General features: G+C 36.3%; 2 protein-coding genes across 2 annotated transcripts; one reads left to right on the plus strand and one right to left on the minus strand.

The window, feature by feature from the left end:
• Nucleotides 1–10,037: 10,037 nt before the first annotated feature.
• Nucleotides 10,038–11,279, minus strand: LOC103578989 (uncharacterized). The gene is made up of 2 exons (XM_014443517.2): nt 10,895–11,279; nt 10,038–10,798 (listed from the first exon to the last, which is right to left on the minus strand). Exons 1-2 carry the CDS (start codon nt 11,277–11,279, stop codon nt 10,038–10,040), a joined length of 1,146 nt encoding a protein of 381 aa, XP_014299003.1.
• Nucleotides 11,280–22,791: 11,512 nt separating this feature from the next.
• Nucleotides 22,792–24,033, plus strand: LOC128668846 (uncharacterized). Its single transcript, XM_053742650.1, has 2 exons — nt 22,792–23,176; nt 23,273–24,033. The coding sequence occupies exons 1-2, from the start codon at nt 22,792–22,794 to the stop codon at nt 24,031–24,033; spliced, it is 1,146 nt and encodes a 381-aa protein (XP_053598625.1).

Consider the following 24,033-nt stretch of genomic DNA (forward strand, 5'->3'; position numbering starts at 1 on the left):
ATGGCTTCGCTTGGGTTATCCGATGAGTTTCCCACTTACCAACAGCTGCACGACATGCTCAAGGCCAAGGTTCGTGCGTGGGAAAATTCAGAAATTGGCGCGAAAATAACCTCTACGCAATCTAAGAGTGCTAGTGAAAGACCACCATCACCTAAGTCTTACGCTAAGTCAGCCGCTACAAACAAGCCAGTCAAGTTTGTAAACAGTCGATCCGCTTCCTCATCAACGCCATCCACATCTACTAGTGCCGCTAGCTACGTTGCTTTCACTCCCAAGGACCGTACGAGTGAACCGGGCATGTGCCCAATCTGTAAGGAGAAACACTTTGTTCTCTTTTGCCCCAGCTACCAGAAGGCGTCGCCACTGAACAGAAGAACGATTGTACAGCATTATCGTCTCTGCTTCAACTGTTTGGGACGCCACCGCTACGCTGACTGCAGGACTAAGCAGAAGTGCCGCCATTGTGATCAGCCACATCACACGTCAACGCACCTTGACGATGGTGCTGCCGCTAAACCAGCACAGGACGCTCCTGTAGCTGACCCAGGTAACAAATAGTTCCAATTTTTGTAACTTTTGTTTTGAATTCGCTAACTTAGTCTGCTTTCAGCTCATTCGCTCAATGTTTTACTCGCTACCGCTATTGTTAAGTTGAATTCGCTAACAGAAAGTACATGTACTGCCCGTGTACTTGTTGATCAAGGATCGGAGTTATCCTTCGTGACGCATTCGCTAGTCAAGAAGCTAGATATTCAACTCAGTAAAGCAGCTGTACCATTACGAGGGATTGGTAATGTGTCAGCTGGGCATTCGCTTGGGTCATGCAAGATGACGCTGCATTCGCTACACAACAACGCTTCTATTACTGTTCAAGCTCATGTGCTTGCTCTATTGACGGTAAACTTACCGTCATTTACGCTAATTAAGAAGAAATGGCCGCATCTAACTGGGCTACAACTCGCTGATCCAGACTTCTTGACATCACGACCTATTGACATCATTCTGGGTGCAGCACCAGCTGCACATATAATCAACGCTAAAATACGAAAGGGAAGTGACAATGACCCAATCGCTCAGTCAACATCGCTTGGCTGGATCATATATGGATCTGTGGACACCGCTACATCAAAATTGACAGCTTATGGTCATCATGTCGCTGTTGAAGATCAACTACAAGACGTGTTAAGCAAGTTTTGGTACCAAGAAGAGCCACAGACAGAATTCGCTACACGCTATACTGAAGAAGAAGAAGAGTGTGAACAACACTTTGTCAATACTCACTACAGACAGTCTGATGGTCGATATGTCGTTCGCTTGCCGCTTAAATCTTCGCCAAGTCAACTGGGTGATTCGCTCAGAGCTGCACAATACGCTTTACTACGTCTTCGCAAACGATTGGAAGCTGATCCAGTCTACAAGAAGTTGTACTTCGACTTCCTGAAGGAGTATGAAGACTTGGGACACATGAAACGTATGAAATTAAAGGATTTACCACCGAACAGCTACCTGTTGCCTCATCATGGGGTTCTGAAAGAGCAGAGCACTACAACCAAGCTCAGGGTAATATTCAATGGGTCCTGGAAAACAACATCTGGCGTATCCGTCAACGAGATACTTCATGTGGGCCCAAAGATTCAAGTTGACATCAGTGATGTACTTATTTGCATCCGCTGCCATCGCTATCTCTTCGCTACTGACGTTACAAAAATGTTTCGTCAGATTGCAGTTGACAAGGAAGACCGTCATCTACAGTGCATACTCTAGTTTGATGGAGATGACATCCCAATAATATTTGCACTCGCTACTGTTACTTATGGAACAACATCGGCTCCATATCTCGCTGGAAGAGCACTTTTACAACTCGCTGAAGACGAAGGAAATAAATTTCCGAAGGCTGTCGAACCGCTAACTAACACATGCTACGTTGATGACATCTATGGAGGTGCAGATGAACTCGCTGAGGCAATCCGTTGCTCTCGACACAAAAAATATGTGTACCACAGGATGTTTTCCGCTTGCCAAGTGGGCAAGTAATTCAACTGAATTATTCTCTCAAGTCGCTCCAGTTGAAGCCCAAGAAGATACACCAAGAGAGCTTGGGGATACTACCGTAAAAGTGCTCGGGCTAACCTGGAATTCAACACAGGATAAATTTCAGTTCGGCTACTCGCTTCCAGAAGCATCACCAACAACTAAACGCACAATTTTATCTGAAATTGCTCGCTTGTTTGACCCACTGGGGTTCCTGTCACCGATCATCGTGAGAGCCAAGATGTTCATGCAGAAGCGCTGGCTGCAGAACTTTGACTGGGATGCTACGCTATCACCGTCGCTTCTTCAAGAATGGAATTTGTTTCGAGATGAACTACATCAGATCTCGAAGATTCACATACCTCGCTGGAGTCATGTAAAAAATGGTGTATCAATCGAATTGCATGGATTCTCTGACGCTTCACAACTCGCTATGGCTGCTGTAGTTTATCTAAAAGTTACTGACGCTACTGGAAGCTCCAATATTTCACTAGTGTGTGCCAAAACACAAGTTGCACCACTGAAGCCTATAACTATATCAAGAATGGAGTTCAATGCCGCTGTCTTACTCGCTCAACTGGTACTCTACGCCAAGAAGGTTTTGAAACTTGAAAACGTTCCAGTTTTCATGTGGACAGACTCCGCTGTATCCTTAACGTGGATACGGAACAACCCAGCTAGGTGGAAAGTCTACATTCGCAACAGAGTTACCAAGATTCAAGAATCACTACCAAGTATCAACTGGGATTTTGTTCCTGGAAAACTTAACCCAGCTGACTGCGCTTCAAGAGGTTTAACAGCAGCCAAACTAGAACAGCATTCGCTATGGTGGACGGGACCAAAGTGGCTCAGTCAATCAAAAGATAACTGGCCATCCTTTGATATCCCTACGCAGACGGTATCACATCTTGAAGAACATCCAGGTCTGGTTTTTACCATCTTCACGGCAGATTCACACCCGCTATACACGCTACTAGAAAAATTCTCTAAGTTGTCACCGTTACTTCGCACTCTTGGAATCTGTCTTCGTGCTATCGCTAAATTTAAAAAGTTGCCACAGTCCACGCTGGCCACACCACTCTCTACAGTTGACCTGGAACTCGCTAAGACTTTGTTGATAAAGTATACTCAAAATCAGTACTATTCGCAAGAGCTTAAGATATTGAAGGATGGTGATTTTCTACATAGAAATCATCGTCTCGCTGAATTAATTCCCTACGTCAACTACAACGGAGTACTCAGAGTCGGCGGCCGCTTCAAGAACGCTATTAATAGATCATTCGCATCAGAGAACATTCCACGGGGGAACTCAATTGACTCTCGCTGATCTACGGAGATCTGTCTGGATAGAAGGTGGTCGAGTTCCAGTCAGATCACACATTCTCCGCTGCGTCGTGTGCACGAGACATAGAGGTGTTCGCGCACAACAATTAATGGGACAATTGCCATCCGCTTGTGTAAGACCATCTAAAGCATTCTTACACACTGGAATAGATTACGCTGGGCTAATAACACTGAAGACTTTCCAAGGTTGAGGTGCCAAAACCTATAAAGGATGGATCGCTGTGTTTGTATGTCTCGCTACGTCCGCTATACACATTGAAATTCTCACCGATTACTCTACTGACGCTTTCGTCGCAGCATTTAGAAGATTCACTAGTCGACGAGGCGCCTGCAGTACCCTGTACTCGGACTGTGGTACAAATTTTGTAGGAGCAGACGTCACGCTAAAGAAAGAATTCGCAGCAGGATCGAGACAGCTAAAGAAACTTCAGTATTTACTCGCTACGGATGGCACAGACTGGAAGTTACACCCGCCAAGCGCTCCCCACTTTGGTGGCAAGTGGGAAGCAGCCGTAAAGTCAATGAAGTTCCATCTCATACGAACTATTGGTGAATCGCTATTGACTTACGGCCAACTTGCTACAGTCTTAACACAGATTGAGGCTGTGTTAAATTCACGACCGATCGCTCCGCTATCTGAAGATCCTGCAGATTTAACCGCTCTAATTCCTGGACATTTTATCATCGGTGAACCGCTAATCGCTGTACCCGGGCCCTCGCTACTGGAAAATAATTCAGCTACGTTGTCACGCTGGCAACAACTACAACAAATAATCCAGAGATTTTGGAGTAGATGGTCATCAGAGTACCTACAACGTCAGCAATCTATTTCAGAATAGCATAATCCACAAACCAACATCAAAGTGGGTTCATTAATCTTGTTGACTGATAAAAGATTCCCACCATCGAAATGGCCGCTTACTCGCATTACATCCAGGCAGAGATGGCCTGACTCGAGTAGTCACGCTGAAGACCGCTACCACGGAACTTGTACAACCAATCGCTAGGCTGTGTGTACTACCAGTTCACTCTCCAGAGGACAATCCAGTCGACACCGTCGCCAGCGCTGGGGAGAATGATCAGTCACGAGCTTGATTAATTTGAATCAAGCTTCGTGCATTTCCGCTCGGTTCGGAAGTTGCCTAGCTCGCTACTGACTGAAGGTCAGAATAGTGCCGGGTCACTCGCTATTTGGGCCCGGCATATACAATGTCTAACTCAGGATCGTGTCAAGACGTCCTGAGAACCCGCTACAAGCTGACCAATCACAAAATACGTTTTATATTGGTCAGCCTATGAGAGAGCTCGCTATCGACTGATACCTGTTGGCGCGCTTTTAAGCCAATAGAAAAATTTGTTATATGCAGCAAGGCTGCCACGTCGGCACCAAGCTTCTCGACAACTCAACGACGCTACCAATATTCATCCTACAACGTGTCTTTGCTACTTGCAACCTCGTGCTTGAACCGCTTCGCTTATTAATTCTTGTGTGAAATTATAACTAAATCGCTACGCTAAATTATCCTCAATATTTAGACAGTATATCAAGGCTGCTAGTTATTAAGAATAAATAATTCGTTCTTCCGCCAATAATTAATTGTTAATTAATTATTGCTGACTTAACCGCTATTGACCACGTATCAATTTTATACGTGAATTGTATCTTTGAGTTTGCATTCGCTATCGCGTATAATTTATCTAGTCGCACTCGCTATTAATCATAATTCTCATAATTTATAAGTGTAAATAAATCTATAATTTATTTTGTGACAAAATCTGAGTAATTCTTAATTGTTTAACTGAACTCGCCTAAACCAGATCCAATTAGTTTATTCGATCATTTTACACAACTCCTCAATTGAAGTTTTGTATCCCGGCTGAGCCCCCAAAAATTGTTACGTAAACTTGACTATATAATTTATTGGTTTTATTATTCGGTGGCAACTAGCCTACACGGATTTGGACCCACTCATTATCAGTAAGTGGCTTCCAGCCGACACTAACTCCAATTTATCTTGAATAGTTTTCTTAAAACCGTTTACGTAATGAAAATAGCGCCCGTTTTTGTCCTGGTTTTTAAACCAATAGACAGGGATGGGCAACTTTAATTGAGGAACACGGAATAAAACATAATTCAAGTTATTCCTTTTTATTGAAACAAAAACACACGCGATAACGATATAAAAGAAATATAAAAAAAAATACAATTATATAAAATCAAAATGAAAATTAAATATAAATGAATTCTGGTCTGACTTACTCGATTCGGCGTTGGATATTCTTTTCCTAATTCAATTTATTTAAATTGATTTGTTTTAAGTTCACTCGAATTCTTTTTAAATTTAACCTTTAATTTCTTGGTTTAAACTTACAAAAAAAAAACATTAAGATGTTTAAAGATTCAAAAAGAAAATAATTCCCAATACAACCAAGAACTGCGACTATTCACAGTTGTTACTTCCGTTCGACTGACTCTACCCAAAAATTTTGGAAAATAGGAAACCGACCCTTACGGAAAGCGAAGGGAGTGGCCGAAGTCTCCCCAAAAAGAAAAACTAGGCCAATCATGCGACCCTTATTCCTCCCACTTCCCTTGGGTACCGATGTTTCGGGTGCGCACTCCCTCCACATGGGTCCCCCCTCCAGCGTCGACATTGGGTCCGTTTCCCATCCCCTCTACCTTTATGACGTATAAGTTGATGAATATATTTTTTTATTAATTAAAATTTTTTTATATGGTTCAATTAATTTTTTGTATTGATTATTTTGTTTGCAATTTAATTCTAATATTTTACGACATTTAAATGTTCTATTTTATTTTACTTAAGTTATCATATTTTAATCCTCTCTTATTTTTTTGTTGAATGCTACATAATTTATTGAGATTGGTTAATAGAATTTGTTATAAATTGTTAATATTTTATTCAGAATTTTTAATGGTTTATTTATTTATTTGAGATTTATATTTTTACTATTGTTTTAAATCTTAACATTTAAATACTTTATTTTATTTATTTGAAATTTATATTTTTACTATTGTTTTAAATCTTAACATTTAAATACTTTATCTTATTTATTTGAAATTTATATTTTTGCTATTATTTTAAAGTTTAACATTTTAATACTTTATTTTATTTATTTGATTTCGGTAATATTTCACTTTTAACACTATCTAAAATTTATCAATCTTTACCATCTAACTGAAAACCTTTTATTCCTTACTTATTTAAACATTCATTTGTCTAGACATCTTAATTTATTTTTAAATAGTTTTTAGTTTAGGAAACACATTAAAAGTACATTACAATCGTACTGTTTATTGTAAGTCTTATTTTAGAGTGCAGTTGCGATAAGAAAGTGCGTCAACTGCCACTCTGGCCTTGGTGAGGATTAAAACTTTCTATTGTCGGTTATTTCGTCTGTGGCATATTCTTATTTTTAAACCATTGGTATTTTTCAATATTTAAGTATCGTTTCTTCAGTTTTTTTTTATTACTAGTCATGTAGGTCTGCCGAAATTCCGCCTGATAACGTGCCAGCTGCACCCTGACCTTGAAATTTTATGAGAGTCGACAAAGGAATAATAATTTTAGTATTAGATGGAAAATATTCTAAAATATTATTTCCCCAAAAAATTATGATTTAACAAAAAAAACATGTCCGATCGGTCGGACATAACACATTTTCTTTGTTTTCAAGCGTAGTTTTCAAAAATAATCACAAAAATTAATTATAGGTATCTTCTATTTTTTTTTTCTCAATTATTGTTAAAAAAAATCCAAATTTTTTCGAGGATTACCAGTTTTAAAATTTTTTCTACTCAATTTTTCAAGCCCTGAAGTCGTCGATAAATTCTCAAAAATTTCCAGTGTTGTTTTGTAAAATAAGCCCAATTGGGCAATATTTTTTTTTTCAATTGATAAAAAAGAATAGAAGAAAAAATCCGCCTACTTTGTGATTGTCGGCAAAAATTGCAGTATTAATTAAAGTATATTTTTGAGAAATTAAAAAAAAAAAAAAAAATGGTGAACTTTAAGAAAATGGCGGTTTCCTTAAAAAAAAAACAAAAAAAAAAACAAACAAAAATTTTATAGAGTTTATCATCTCAAAATTTTACTGTATTTTTTTTTAAAAGTACATTCGAAGACAAGAATTTTAAGAAAAAAAAAACGTCCCAATTAGTCAATTTTTGAAGAAGTTATAGCTATTAAAAAAAAAAAGCATAATTTTTGAATAGCTCATAACTTTTTTTCGGTTCAGTGCAAAAAATTTAAAAATTTCCTGAAAAATGATTTTAATATGGTTGGAAAAGAACAATATTTTCAGCCAAATCGAAAGGGGTCGGGGTCAAAAGTGGTTGATGATAATGTGTCAGCTGTTGGTGAGCTTATCTGGGGCCTTTTGACATCATTTTGATGCTAATTGACTTTATTTGGCAGTCTTTTTACCGTCTGAGCTCGTTTTTGAGATTATCTAGGACCCTTTTGAGCTCATGTCCAATATTCGGAGCTCATGTTATGATAGATGGCGCCTTTTGTATATTTGGAGTGGGAAATTTAGAAAACAAAATGACACCATGATGGCGCTCAAGGCTGATACTTTCTCAGTCTATCAGCCTTGAGCGCTATCATGGGGCCAATTTACTTTCTGACCAATGTTTGATATATTCAAACTAGGTGTAGTACGAGCACTTGCGAGAAGCCATGTCATCTAGTGGTTTAGTTTTTCTCCCCTCTTTTTTTGCTACTGCGTAGTAGATGACGTCATCCGACAAGTCTGAACTGGTTTTTCTATTGTTTGCGACGTCATTCGACAGGTCTGAACTTGTTTTTGAGCTATAGTGGGGGAAAAGAGCCGAGCGTTGAGCTCGAGAGCTCGCAGCATTCAGTCTACATCGAGAATTGTTTCAATTAACAGCCAGTGCTAATGGATAAGTTCAGAGAAAGTGAAAGAATTTTTCTCCGCCATAACCGGCCATACACTGATAACCTGGATGATATTATTGAATCGTTAATTAGTGGCGTGCCTCCTGAGTAAATTGGTAAATTTGTTAATGATATAATTGCGTTTGCAAAAAATATTGAAATTATTAAAAGTGCGCGAGAAGTATCGTGTCCAGGCTGTGCTGAAAAAAGAAAGCACAGAATCTATTTGAAATTAGTGAAAAAACGGAAAAACTGCAATTACCTATGCTTAGAAAATAATGAAAATAGGTCCCCAAGGTTCAAGGTATATATAAAAAATTATTATTATTTTTCTAATAACATAACTATGAATATTTAATTATTTATTAACTTTTTTGCTGCTATTCCAGATTCCTATTATTTTAGGAAAACGATTGAAGAAAGAAACAAAGAATAAGCAATTCGAACTAAAGAAATCAACTTACAACTGTCTCATTGGAAAGAATTATTGTAAAGCTTCAAAGATCGCAAAGATTACGAAGGAGCGTGTCATGAAATAACATTTATATTAACTAAGTTATTGTTTAAAGCTAACAACCCGCAATAATGCACTTAATAATTGATTTTGTGGGTTTCGAGATGCCTGATAGCAGATTTGTGATAAAAGAACTTTGTGCTACTGATATTTATGATAAAGTTGGTACTTATGGACTTACGCGATGTAAACATTGGTTGTTTGAACCACCTTCGGATCAAGTTGATGGTGCTGTAATGCAGAAAAGTGTTGATCACCATAAGCATCACCATTCAATATCATGGATAGCCGGTTTGCTACCATATGAATTATTGAAAGAAATTCTTGCAATTATGGTCAAACATACACGATACTTTTACGTACAAGGTGAACAGAAGAAGAAATGGCTTGAAGATCTCATTGACCCGGCTGTACCAATTATCGATTTAGAAAAAATGGAATTTTTCTCACTCTATCAAAAGAACGATTTCTTGAAATATCAATGTCCATACCATGCCAATCACTTGAAGAAATTGGATACTTCATGTGCATTTCAAAATGTCCAAGAGTTCAAGAGATGGTTCTGGCATTTTTATGGAATTCAACCAACCTACGAGAAGTCAGTTCAGATATTCAATCAATTGGGGAATCTACTTTGTATAGATGAACGAGATATCGCATGCTTTGATGATACATTTATTCTTGAAAATGCAACCCAGCAGATCGATTTCGTTTGGCACAAACTACCAGAAGAATTAAAAAATAATGAAAAATTGATTGGCTTTCAAAGGTGTCGGGATCATTATATTTTCCGTGATAATATTCCTGATAGCTTTTGCATACCCATTTCGAAAAGATTGCTCTAACTGTATATTTTTAGGTTAAGAAAAAAGACTATATTTTATGTAAGACTAAATGTATATTTGAGGTTAAGAAAAAAAAATATATTTTGTGTAAGACTAAATGTATATTTTAGGTTATGTAAGACTTAAATGTATAATTTTTAGGTTATAAATAGTAAAAAAAAACAATATATATCAATATAAAAAAAGTTTATTCATTTATAAATGTAAGTTTTTCAATTAATACAGGTTCAATAATTCTATTTAATTTATTAATTCTTTGTTTAAATCGTTCTCGATCTCTTGCTGCTTGTTCCCATTCGCCTCTTCTTGCTTGCTCGTGTGCAAATCTCCATACATACATGTAATGTATGGTTGGCGTTGGATTAAATTTAACAGTCTTCATATTAGTTTTCGTACGATGCTGCTTATAGGATTATACTCGACTATGCGATCATGTATAATGAGACAATAAGCTGATGTCTGCGCAGGAAATTGATTTGTAGATTCAAATTCCAGACGAATGTCCACTGGTCCAGATTTAAGTGACTCGTTTTTTTTTTTTGAGCAATCGATAACATACAATGGTGCTTGTTCCAAAAATTTTTTCTTCGTCAGCAGTGGTTCAGGTTCTTTGTTGTAGTATGAAATTTGGAAATTTATATACATGTCATACAACAGAGCATATTGATTGTTTGCAATGTTGAGATTCAAATTCTTATAAGGATAACTCTGAGAATTTAAAAATAATTTTATATTTCTGATGTCGCAGTGATCAAATACGCTGGCATTTTTAGTTGCGTCATTTTTTCTTGCTGTTTGAAATCCAAGTATCACAAAACGTGGTTTCTCGAGCTGCGTAGAAGTTTTAACTGCCCAAATATGCTTCGAAGTATTTGGCAATAGAGGATACTCGTACAGCTCCCAAGCACGGAAACTGATTGAGATAGCCGGATCACTTGTCATATAATTCAAAGCTTCAATCTTTTGTTTATCAGCCATAGTCACGTATGGCACAATCCACTCGATTTTTTGCAGCGTAATTTTAACAGCTTCAGCATGAGCTCCAGCAGCAGGTGTAGCTACGATGTATGCATTTAAATCAGCATTTGATCTTATTAATGTTAATTCATGCTTTGCATTGATGACAACTTTATGGTAATCTTCAGCAAATCCAAGCAAAAGACTCAATGGTATAGATACATCAAAGTAGCCATTGTCATTGTGCAATTTGTTGACAGCTTCATCCACAATCTAACCTGAATTTTCTAGTGTATTTTGTTGAGCTGGACTCAGTGATGTATATCCTTTCATGAGACTTGTGATGCCGACATTTTTATTACGATCAATCTCAACACCATTGAGCTCGTAGCGTATTTCTTCAAACATATGACATACTGTCATATTTATTATGTGAGTAGTTGCACTTACAGCTGTACCATCAGACTTTGTGAGTTTTCCGTACACATGCAGTGTACTTTTACTTGGAAGTAGACATACATCTTGATGTTGAACAGCAATTCTTATTTCATCGCTGTTGTTGAATGTTGATGAAGCATACGGGAGATGAGCATGTGCTTCATAGTGTGCAATCGACTCATCAAAAATGATTTGTCTTTGAATATTTAAGATTTCTGCCGCCATGGTCGTGTACACGTCAAACAACAAAAATAAATTTTCATTTTCTTAATTTTCCACGTAATTTTAGTCCTAGGCTCGTAGAAATTGAGCGTTCTGATGTGTTAACACCTTGTGAGGTACTCGGCGATTGATGTTGCTCGACCATGTTGCTATCTTTTTATAGCCAGCACCACTTTTTGTCTCATACACGATACCCATTATTTTATAGACTTTATATGCAGTCTTATGGTTATCGTCTCACCTCTGAAATTAGCCAGTTTTCCGTCTTGATCAACAATTCTCAGTCTGAGATTTTGTATTGCTTGTACGGCGATTGGAAGATAAATGACGTGAGATGGCAATTCAACAATCTTATATCCTGGTGGTACACTTGGAAAAAATTCATGAATAGTGTGAACTCTGTGCTCATTTATGTAAGCACCTGATGTAATGTTCCACTCAACTCTCAGAGCATTGAGTTTTAATATTTTCACTGGTAAATCTGATGAGTGAGTTTTATGTGGTGTCAGCTTTTGGTTTCTCAATCCCAGTAGTGTACCAATAGAAACTTGGGGTGTAAAATTTACAAATTGATCACATTCAATTTCACTTCTCAATTCATTATTATTGGCTCTTATGCTGATGCTAAGTCTTTGTAATTTCTTTTGAATGTATTTTTCAATGTCAGTGATTTCGTAACTTCCTGTTGGTATTGTCAAGACTCTCTCTTCAACAGTTTCATATTTTCCAGCTTCTATATTTCCACTCATTATATTATTATTATCTTCAGTTACTGCGACATTGTCATCAAACTTTGTAATTATTGCTACATTTCTTTTAGCTCTTTTTTTCTTGACTATTTTTTTCTCATCAACATTATTTTTATCATTTGTATCAATTTTTTCGATATCAAAATGATCCACAGGATAAAAGACATAGAATTTATTAGCACCAACATCAATATTGGGTATTGAATTAAATGTTAATAACTCTACAAGTCCCAGGACATAATTTTTATTTGGTGATAATTCAATCGGAGGGAAATAATTGGCCTCCAACACGGACGTGGATCCTGTCAGGGTTAATGTGAATGACTCAGCCATGACTGATGTGCTCTACACAAAGTCACATCAATTTATAATTGTCTAGTGAGAAATTTTAGACATAAATGTCCGCATATAATTGTATCAAAATCCTGATATTTTCTGTGATTATATTTTACGCTACCAACATCGAGATACTCCATAAGATCTTGTGGTGGTTGTAAATTACCAAAACTGTCAAAATAAATAACTTTATGATTATTTTTCTTGTATGCAACCCAATGAGTACTAGGTCCGAGTTTATCATCAAGATTAATATTAGCTGATTCGTTTTTTCTCGGACCAGTTTTAGGTAAATCATTTCTCATAAAAACACCGCGAAAGTTTAAAATTTTTAGAGCTTTAGCGTACTTCAGTAAGTCGATGGTTGTGAGTGCTCGATGTGGTAGCTCTACTTGTTTTTTGACTTGCATCCTCAACCTGCTGGATATGATCTCAAATATAAACCCATACCACGTCTGTAAGGTCTCGAGTATAAACCTTTACCCATAGATATTTGCTCCATTTTCAAAATCGAGTGTTCAAATTAAGAGAAGCGTTCAAGCAAGTATAGTGCTTTTGTGCTGGTATGGCGATCAATTCACTTAACTCAGTGGCTTGGCTACATCTGGTGATTTGGGAATGCGTCATCGACTCATCAAGTGGCAAGTTTCGATAACGCTTTCTCGAACAACATTCGAAGTGGATGTGTCACACATCTTGCTCACACGAATTTGAGAGAATTTTTGAATGATTCTCGAGACTTGGTCTTTGAAAAAATCCAAGAAATGTTGGGGGATGGTGCTGGAGTGAAAATCAACGTCGAACTTATATGTAAATTCAGAAATGAAAAAATTAATGACGTCGTTGATGAAACTAAATCTTTCAACACCACAAGTCGTGAAATTACACCCACAACATTTCTCGCTGATTGGTATGCTAATCATGTCAACGAGAACTTATTAAAAAAGGTTGAAGAGTTCAATCAATAGGACTCGGGGTGGAGATTACTTGAGATCCATAGCTTGGTTATCACAATGTCCAGATATACACCTCTACAAGCTGGAGCATCTACTTTTGTCAGACTACCCAGAGACATTCAACACAAACGCGTAGTCTTAAACATCGAGAACCACGACGAGTACTGCTTTCTCTGGTGTGTTGTGGCGGCAACACACGAAGCTCACACCGGACATCCAGAGAGGACAACATCGTACCCTCATTACAGCAGCGTGCTTAAGTATGAAGGTATTGATTTTCCAATTACCCCAAAAGATATTCCGAAATTTGAAAATTTAAATAATTTGTCAATCAATGTATACGGTATTGAGTCAGAATTTAACGGTTTCGGGGATGAAAAAAGTACTATAATACCATTATATTTAAGTGAAACTTGTAAGTCTGATGTAAGAAAAATTCATCTTCAAATGGTACAGGCAAACGTAAATTTAAATATGTCCAATGAGAATGATTTTAAAAATTATAAGCCTGTTTATCATTTTGTCTTAATTAAAAATCTATCGCGATTAGTTAAAAATCAAATTTCTAAGGCGCATTGTAAATTATATTTCTGTGATAGATGTTCAAATCACTTTAAAACAGAAATATCTTTCAATAGTCACAATGATGACTGTTTCAAATTAAATAAAGTTTTAGGTAAATCATTTCTCATAAAAACACCGCGAAAGTTTGAAATTTTTAGAGCTTTGGCGTACTTCAGTAAGTCGATGGTTGTGAGTGCTCGATGTGGTAGCTCTACTTGTTTTTTGACTTGCATCCTCAACCTGCTGGATATGATCTCAAATATAAACCCATACCACATCTGTAAGGTCTCAAGTATAAACCTTTACCCATAGATATTTGCTCCATTTTCAAATTATAACGCTTGCTCTCATCCAATCGATTTTTAGCAGCACTTGCATCATTTACAGCTTTAGCTATACCAGCAGCACCTCCAGCTAAAGCTCCTGTGGTACTCAAGCCAGCAAAAAGTGGTATTAAAAATGGTAGTATACCACCAACTTTAGATGGAACTGGTAAAATTCGTGGCAAGCTGATATTTTTTTTCCCACCAGATTTTTTAATTGCCTGACGAGCACCCTTCAACGCTGTTTTAATTGGATCCCCTCCAGAAGTCATGGAATTTTCGGCCTCTGTGACAACTTGCCTTAGTGCTACTTGTTTCTTTACACTAGTCTTTTTCTTGCTAGTCTTTCTCTTGCCAGTCTTATTCTTACTAGGCTTTTTCTTGCTAGCTGTTCTCTTGCTAGCTGCTCTCTTCTTCAACCCCATACCGAATCTTTTTTTATCTTCATGATTTTGTTTACACTCCACGCAGCAGCTTTTTCACCAATACCAGCGTCTTTTGCCTAATAACGTTGCCAAGCATTCTCAGCATGTATTTGATCAGCCTTGTAACGTGCTGCCAAATTTTCACGATTATACGAGTATGCGATGTCGTGCTCTTTACACGCAGCATCCAAAGGATTCATTCCAGGATCCCCACGAGCTAATTTTTTGGCTAGCTTTGTACCTGGTCCACAGTACTGGTATCCAGGTATGTGTAGTTCAACTGGTAGCTTATTAATTAGACTGTTTATAAAACCTTTACCACTGGTCTTTATACATGGGCTCTCCATAGTAGCAGCATCATGACTGACTTAAAATGATATAAAACCTGGTACTTATAGCTCGCTGAGTGAGTTGTTGTGATCGCAAACTGGCAACATGGAGTTTAAAAGTCAAGCGGCCAAGTTACCAGTAATAAATTTTGATCAAATTGTTCAAGGTACCGGAGTAAAAAAAGTTAAGAGACACGGCGATTTATTGCCAGATACGCGCTATATTTTGTGGTCCATCAAATTGCGGAAAAACAAATGCTCTGCTCTCACTCATCATACACCCCAACGGCTTGAGATTTAATAATATTTATCTCTACTCCAATCTCTGAACCAACTGAAATACAAATTTTTAGAATCACTACTTAAACCAATAGAAGGTATTGGATTTTTTACATTCAACGAGCACAAAGAAGTACTGAAACCTGAAGATACAAAACCAAACTCACTGATGATATTTGATGACATTGCGCGTGAAAAACAAGATCATATCAGAGCATACTTTTGTATGGGTCGACATAAAGATGTTGACAGTTTCTATCTCTGTCAGACTTATACACGAATCCCTAAACATTTGATACGTGACAACGCAAATTTTATAGTTCTCTTTCGTCAAGATGAAATGAACTTGAAGCATGTGTATGATGATCATGTAAATACTGACATGTCATACAATTTATTTAAAGACTTGTGTTCAGCATGTTGGAATGATGTTGATGGTAAATATGGTTTTGTAGTAATTGACAAAGACAGTGAGCTAAATAGTAGAAGATATAGAAAAGGATTTGACTGTTTTATTAGTATAAATTAAGTTGTACTTGATAAATAGTCATCAGAGCTTAAGTGAACTTTAACCCATCAACATGAAGGCCGAGGAGCTTTCAAAGCAGAGAAATGTGTTACATCAGATATCTCAGGCTAGTGATGCTATCCGACGAAAGCACAGAATGTTCAAGTTGGGTAAAGACACAGCTGAGAAGGCAATGGGTGAAATGTTCAAGTCTATTGTTACACCTCTGCAGAGTCTAGTCGAGTCGTCTAAGCATAAAATCAAACAAGAAATCAAGCAAGAAGTCAAAGAAGAATTCAAAGATCATAATTCAACGGTGAATAATGATACAGAATTTGATGATGCCAGTAATTATGATACTATTATCTCTGAAGATAGAAGTGGGACTCTGGAAGAAACACAAGTATTTCCTGCTGCATCGAGTACCCCCGCTAAGCCAGTGAGCGGTGAAATAAAACCATATTTAGCTACAGTGTACAGAAGAAGTAAAGATATTGATATGAGATATTGATTTGTATATCACGAGCTGTCTTTAATGTATGATAGTATAAGGAATGATGTCTGAGATCATTTCACATTTATACTCTCAAGTGGTAACACTCGACTCTGCTGCGAAGCTATTAAAAAAAGAAAATCAAAAACTAAAAGTTAAAATAAAACGTATAAAGTTACAAAACGACTTAATCAGTAGAAATACACAGCGAATAAAAGAATTGGAGGCTAGAATTTTTGTCGACAATGGAGGACAAGAAATCAGTAATAGCGTATGAGTTGCACTGACCAGCACGCAGAAATTATCAACGTCGTCATGTTGACATACGTGCACTTGATGAAGCTTGGCAAGCTGACTTAGTTGAAATGATTCCTTATGCAACAGTAAACAAAGGAAACAAATATCTGTTAACTGTCATCGATATTTTTTCAAAGTATGCTTGGGCTGCACCGATTAAGAGTAAAAGTGGCAATGATGTCACCTGTGCAATGAAATCTATATTTCAACTAGGACGTATTCCAAAAAATCTGCACGTTGACCAAGGCAAAGAATTTTATAATAAAGAATTTCAAGAACTCATGCAGCGTAAAAACATCAACATGTACTCGACATTCAGCAACTTGAAGGCATTCATATGTGAACGATTTAACAGGACACTTAAAAATGAAATGTGGCGTGAATTCTCTGCACGTGGTACCTATAAATGCATTGATATACTAGAAGACTTATTGGATACTTACAATAATATCAAACATCGGACAATTAAAATGAAACATGCTGATATAACTGCTGCTATTGAAAAAGAACTGCTGGAAAAAATATACAAACCTCTTCAAGCTCAGCAACAAGCACGAAAAAATCAATTCAAAGTCGGAGATAAAGTTTGAATCAGCAAGTACAAACATGTGTTTGAGAATGGTTACACACCCAACTGGACGACGGAAATTTTTACAATTAAGACAGTGCAGAAAACAAATCCAACAACGTATAAGCTTGTAGACTATCAGGATAAGCCAATTGAAGGTGGATTTTATGCAGAACTCAGCAAAGTCAAATATCCAGATGTATATCTAGTGGAGAAAATTATAAAAAAACGCGGAAATAAATTGTATGTAAAGTGGCTCGGCTTCGATAGCTCCCACAACAGCTAAATTGAAAAATCTGATCTGTAAATCAACTTATAAAATTCACTCATATCTATAAAATAAAGAAACAATTTTTTTCATTTGTATATAAATGTTTTATTCATTTCTATTTATACACATATCTTTAAAACTAATTTTTAAATACTTTTTTTTTACATACTTAAAAAACTTATTTTTTACAAAATTTTTTTTTTTTTTACAAAAGTTTTCTTTTTTTAATTTCCATAACATTTTCATCATCATCATTTGATGTTAATCCCCATGGCAATGTGTCAGTTGAGTTGTCCAAAAGTTGTCGTTTGTCATCTGTCCAGCTTAAGGCTATTTTATGCTGTGCTACTGTCGTCACGTCATGTTTTGAACTTTTGATTAAGTACTGTTTTTTCGTCAAGTTAATGTGATCGTGAAGACATCTCTCGAAATCATCAAACGTGATAGTTCGCAACGTCGGACCTTTGATTCCTTTTGCTCGTTTTTTAGTGTTGTTATCATTCATAATTTTGTATGCATATAGTTTGGCCCTAAGTCCGATGAAATGAGTCATAATTTTCCCATTATTCTCATCTTTCATCAGACCTGGGACCTTTTTGTTGGCAGGCGGCATATCGTATGAATTTTATGAGGGGTAGTTGGACGTATCAAATTTTAAAATATCACGTTTCATGGTTTCGTAGATGTCTGGTACTGTAAAATGGTAAATTAAACTGTCAGTGTCCTTGTCCATCAACTTAGATCGTTGTTTTGTCAAGTTCTGTTTGACATAGTTATAGTGGAAATTATAGATAAATGTCTTTGATAAATCTAGAATCGTAAACTCAGTGTAAATAGGTTTATCAAAATATACCTGGGTTGTTTTTATTTCCACTATAGCCATGTCTTTGTCGAAGATAGTAAGACTATGGAAGTTAGGTTTACAAATAAGGTCTGATGCACCATATCGACCAGACCATCTTGTAACCAATTGAACATCTTTGTGTTTCCTAACATTCTCCATAGTCTTACCTAAGACTGCGTTATTCATGAGTTTGAAGAAATTCTTCTCAAACTTATTTTGGGCAGCCTTCCTACAGTCTGTATTCTTGTCGATGTATGTCTTTAGCCATGGGGATTGCTCAAATTTAAGTACGCGATGAATTTTTTTCAACTGCATTCCTAAATCTAAACATTGTTTTAAATTTTCACAATGTAATATGTATTTATTTTTATCATGCAAAGTTGTACATAATTTAGTAGACTTGCTACCTGGGGGTAAAAAGTGCTCAGGGCACAATGGTGAATCTTTGTGTAGCTCATGTAGCTCCTGAGGATAGTGCAAGTCTACTTCTAAAATATATCCTACATTGTTATTAGTATTTACAAAGTTATTTACATTATTTAAATCATTTTCATCTACCCACTCAAAGGAGCCTTTAGGTAGTGGCATACTCATTGCCGCGTCATACAAATTATTGACATCGAAATACATCAAGTATGACTTGGGTTTGTTAACATCAAATTCATTACTCATGTATCGATTGTTGGCCTTCGCATACCTATTAGTACACTGAGACACTCCACCTCGTATACCTTTCTCAATGAAAAGTACCATTTCGGGGTCAGCCAACAGTTCAAGTTCCACATTGGTGTATTTCAGCATTGCATCAAAAGCTAATCCAGCCGCTGTACAATAGTGCAGCGGGTCTAAGTTATAATTATTTAAACAACTTTGTCTAAAATTTTCAAATACATCGGCCAAGAGTAGTACATCAGTCTTAAGATATATATCAGAGTACTCGCCTAATGTACTGATGTTAAATTTATTCCAGACAAGTTGAGCAAACGAATGATTATCATCAGATATACCAGTATTGGATCATTTGGAAAAAAATGAGTTTTGATCGGGCAACTGTTTGTCATAAAGCTTATTAATGTTTGTAATGTATTCATACGGGAATACACCCTTGCGAGTAACTAGTTGGAATTTTTCCGGATCTGGGTAATGAAGTTTGGTGATTTGTTTATTGTCATCATCAAGATAGGAAGCTAATTTTTCTAAACTTGATGTCATGAATTTAAATGAATCTATAAAGCGTAAAGATACGGATATATTATTAATGGACTTTGTAAATGAGAAATATCGCTCTTCATTAATTGGCAATAATGTAACTTTACCTTCAAAAACTGTTGCTAATGATTTAATTAAAAAATGAGAATCATACCCAGATAAATTGTGAAATACTACCGGTATTACATGAGATTTCGGATAATTTAAATTGCATGAAATGTGTGCAGGTCCGCGATAGTTACCCGCAGAATGGCAATGATCATAGCATTTCTCTTTATCAGAGGCTATTGTTTTTTCGCAAATATGACAAACAGTTGACCGATCATGACTCTTTTGTTGTTGTTTGTCACGTGGTTTCATAGGTATAGGATTTTTTAAATACAGCTCAACTTCAAGTGCAAAATTTTCAAGTGTATTGACAAACCACTTTACGCACTCAGATGATCGATTAATTTCAAATTTTGACAAATTATGTTCATAATTACAGTGACGATAAAATGCAATGCTGTGTGGAACATGTTTCTGAATTTCATCATCCCCCTGAGGCTCTAGTGTACACTCTAAGTCTGCGTGGACAAAAATTGGTACCGGGTCTTTATTACGATAATTTTTAAATTTTAATATTTTGTTTTCATTAATAGGAAATTTCATACGGACTTTATTTAATTTGAAACAGTCATCATTGTGACTATTGAAAGATATTTCTGTTTTAAAGTGATTTGAACATCTATCACAGAAATATAATTTACAATGCGCCTTAGAAATTTGATTTTTAACTAATCGCGATAGATTTTTAATTAAGACAAAATGATAAACAGGCTTATAATTTTTAAAATCATTCTCATTGGACATATTTAAATTTACGTTTGCCTGTACCATTTGAAGATGAATTTTTCTTACATCAGACTTACAAGTTTCACTTAAATATAATGGTATTATAGTACTTTTTTCATCCCCGAAACCGTTAAATTCTGACTCAATACCGTATACATTGATTGACAAATTATTTAAATTTTCAAATTTCGGAATATCTTTTGGGGTAATTGGAAAATCAATACCTTCATACTTAAGCACGCTGCTGTAATGAGGGTACGATGTTGTCCTCTCTGGATGTCCGGTGTGAGCTTCGTGTGTTGCCGCCACAACACACCAGAGAAAGCAGTACTCGTCGTGGTTCTCGATGTTTAAGACTACGCGTTTGTGTTGAATGTCTCTGGGTAGTCTGACAAAAGTAGATGCTCCAGCTTGTAGAGGTGTATATCTGGACATTGTGATAACCAAGCTATGGATCTCAAGTAATCTCCACCCCGAGTCCTATTGATTGAACTCTTCAACCTTTTTTAATAAGTTCTCGTTGACATGATTAGCATACCAATCAGCGAGAAATGTTGTGGGTGTAATTTCACGACTTGTGGTGTTGAAAGATTTAGTTTCATCAACGACGTCATTAATTTTTTCATTTCTGAATTTACATATAAGTTCGACGTTGATTTTCACTCCAGCACCATCCCCCAACATTTCTTGGATTTTTTCAAAGACCAAGTCTCGAGAATCATTCAAAAATTCTCTCAAATTCGTGTGAGCAAGATGTGTGACACATCCACTTCGAATGTTGTTCGAGAAAGCGTTATCGAAACTTGCCACTTGATGAGTCGATGACGCATTCCCAAATCACCAGATGTAGCCAAGCCACTGAGTTAAGTGAATTGATCGCCATACCAGCACAAAAGCACTATACTTGCTTGAACGCTTCTCTTAATTTGAACACTCGATTTTGAAAATGGAGCAAATATCTATGGGTAAAGGTTTATACTCGAGACCTTACAGACGTGGTATGGGTTTATATTTGAGATCATATCCAGCAGGTTGAGGATGCAAGTCAAAAAACAAGTAGAGCTACCACATCGAGCACTCACAACCATCGACTTACTGAAGTACGCTAAAGCTCTAAAAATTTTAAACTTTCGCGGTGTTTTTATGAGAAATGATTTACCTAAAACTGGTCCGAGAAAAAACGAATCAGCTAATATTAATCTTGATGATAAACTCGGACCTAGTACTCATTGGGTTGCATACAAGAAAAATAATCATAAAGTTATTTATTTTGACAGTTTTGGTAATTTACAACCACCACAAGATCTTATGGAGTATCTCGATGTTGGTAGCGTAAAATATAATCACAGAAAATATCAGGATTTTGATACAATTATATGCGGACATTTATGTCTAAAATTTCTCACTAGACAATTATAAATTGATGTGACTTTGTGTAGAGCACATCAGTCATGGCTGAGTCATTCACATTAACCCTGACAGGATCCACGTCCGTGTTGGAGGCCAATTATTTCCCTCCGATTGAATTATCACCAAATAAAAATTATGTCCTGGGACTTGTAGAGTTATTAACATTTAATTCAATACCCAATATTGATGTTGGTGCTAATAAATTCTATGTCTTTTATCCTGTGGATCATTTTGATATCGAAAAAATTGATACAAATGATAAAAATAATGTTGATGAGAAAAAAATAGTCAAGAAAAAAAGAGCTAAAAGAAATGTAGCAATAATTACAAAGTTTGATGACAATGTCGCAGTAACTGAAGATAATAATAATATAATGAGTGGAAATATAGAAGCTGGAAAATATGAAACTGTTGAAGAGAGAGTCTTGACAATACCAACAGGAAGTTACGAAATCACTGACATTGAAAAATACATTCAAAAGAAATTACAAAGACTTAGCATCAGCATAAGAGCCAATAATAATGAATTGAGAAGTGAAATTGAATGTGATCAATTTGTAAATTTTACACCCCAAGTTTCTATTGGTACACTACTGGGATTGAGAAACCAAAAGCTGACACCACATAAAACTCACTCATCAGATTTACCAGTGAAAATATTAAAACTCAATGCTCTGAGAGTTGAGTGGAACATTACATCAGGTGCTTACATAAATGAGCACAGAGTTCACACTATTCATGAATTTTTTCCAAGTGTACCACCAGGATATAAGATTGTTGAATTGCCATCTCACGTCATTTATCTTCCAATCGCCGTACAAGCAATACAAAATCTCAGACTGAGAATTGTTGATCAAGACGGAAAACTGGCTAATTTCAGAGGTGAGACGATAACCATAAGACTGCATATAAAGTCTATAAAATAATGGGTATCGTGTATGAGACAAAAAGTGGTGCTGGCTATAAAAAGATAGCAACATGGTCGAGCAACATCAATCGCCGAGTACCTCACAAGGTGTTAACACATCAGAACGCTCAATTTCTACGAGCCTAGGACTAAAATTACGTGGAAAATTAAGAAAATGAAAATTTATTTTTGTTGTTTGACGTGTACACGACCATGGCGGCAGAAATCTTAAATATTCAAAGACAAATCATTTTTGATGAGTCGATTGCACACTATGAAGCACATGCTCATCTCCCGTATGCTTCATCAACATTCAACAACAGCGATGAAATAAGAATTGCTGTTCAACATCAAGATGTATGTCTACTTCCAAGTAAAAGTACACTGCATGTGTACGGAAAACTCACAAAGTCTGATGGTACAGCTGTAAGTGCAACTACTCACATAATAAATATGACAGTATGTCATATGTTTGAAGAAATACGCTACGAGCTCAATGGTGTTGAGATTGATCGTAATAAAAATGTCGGCATCACAAGTCTCATGAAAGGATATACATCACTGAGTCCAGCTCAACAAAATACACTAGAAAATTCAGGTTAGATTGTGGATGAAGCTGTCAACAAATTGCACAATGACAATGGCTACTTTGATGTATCTATACCATTGAGTCTTTTGCTTGGATTTGCTGAAGATTACCATAAAGTTGTCATCAATGCAAAGCATGAATTAACATTAATAAGATCAAATGCTGATTTAAATGCATACATCGTAGCTACACCTGCTGCTGGAGCTCATGCTGAAGCTGTTAAAATTACGCTGCAAAAAATCGAGTGGATTGTGCCATACGTGACTATGGCTGATAAACAAAAGATTGAAGCTTTGAATTATATGACAAGTGATCCGGCTATCTCAATCAGTTTCCGTGCTTGGGAGCTGTACGAGTATCCTCTATTGCCAAATACTTCGAAGCATATTTGGGCAGTTAAAACTTCTACGCAGCTCGAGAAACCACGTTTTGTGATACTTGGATTTCAAACAGCAAGAAAAAATGACGCAACTAAAAATGCCAGCGTATTTGATCACTGCGACATCAGAAATATAAAATTATTTTTAAATTCTCAGAGTTATCCTTATAAGAATTTGAATCTCAACATTGCAAACAATCAATATGCTCTGTTGTATGACATGTATATAAATTTCCAAATTTCATACTACAACAAAGAACCTGAACCACTGCTGACGAAGAAAAAATTTTTGGAACAAGCACCATTGTATGTTATCGATTGCTCAAAAAAAAAAAACGAGTCACTTAAATCTGGACCAGTGGACATTCGTCTGGAATTTGAATCTACAAATCAATTTCCTGCGCAGACATCAGCTTATTGTCTCATTATACATGATCGCATAGTCGAGTATAATCCTATAAGCAGCATCGTACGAAAACTAATATGA

The sequence above is a fragment of the Microplitis demolitor genome, chromosome 10 (genome assembly GCF_026212275.2).
Source record: "Microplitis demolitor isolate Queensland-Clemson2020A chromosome 10, iyMicDemo2.1a, whole genome shotgun sequence".
NCBI classification, from domain to species: domain Eukaryota; kingdom Metazoa; phylum Arthropoda; class Insecta; order Hymenoptera; family Braconidae; genus Microplitis; species Microplitis demolitor.

Coding starts and splice junctions, on each gene's coding strand:
- LOC103578989 (XM_014443517.2), bottom strand. CDS start 11,279: ATGGCGGCAGAAATCTTAAATATTCAAAGACAAATCATTTTTGATGAG. Junction 10,799..10,894: donor AAATACACTAGAAAATTCAG/GTTAGATTGTGG, acceptor GATTTGCTGAAG/ATTACCATAAAGTTGTCATC.
- LOC128668846 (XM_053742650.1), top strand. CDS start 22,792: ATGGCGGCAGAAATCTTAAATATTCAAAGACAAATCATTTTTGATGAG. Junction 23,177..23,272: donor AAATACACTAGAAAATTCAG/GTTAGATTGTGG, acceptor GATTTGCTGAAG/ATTACCATAAAGTTGTCATC.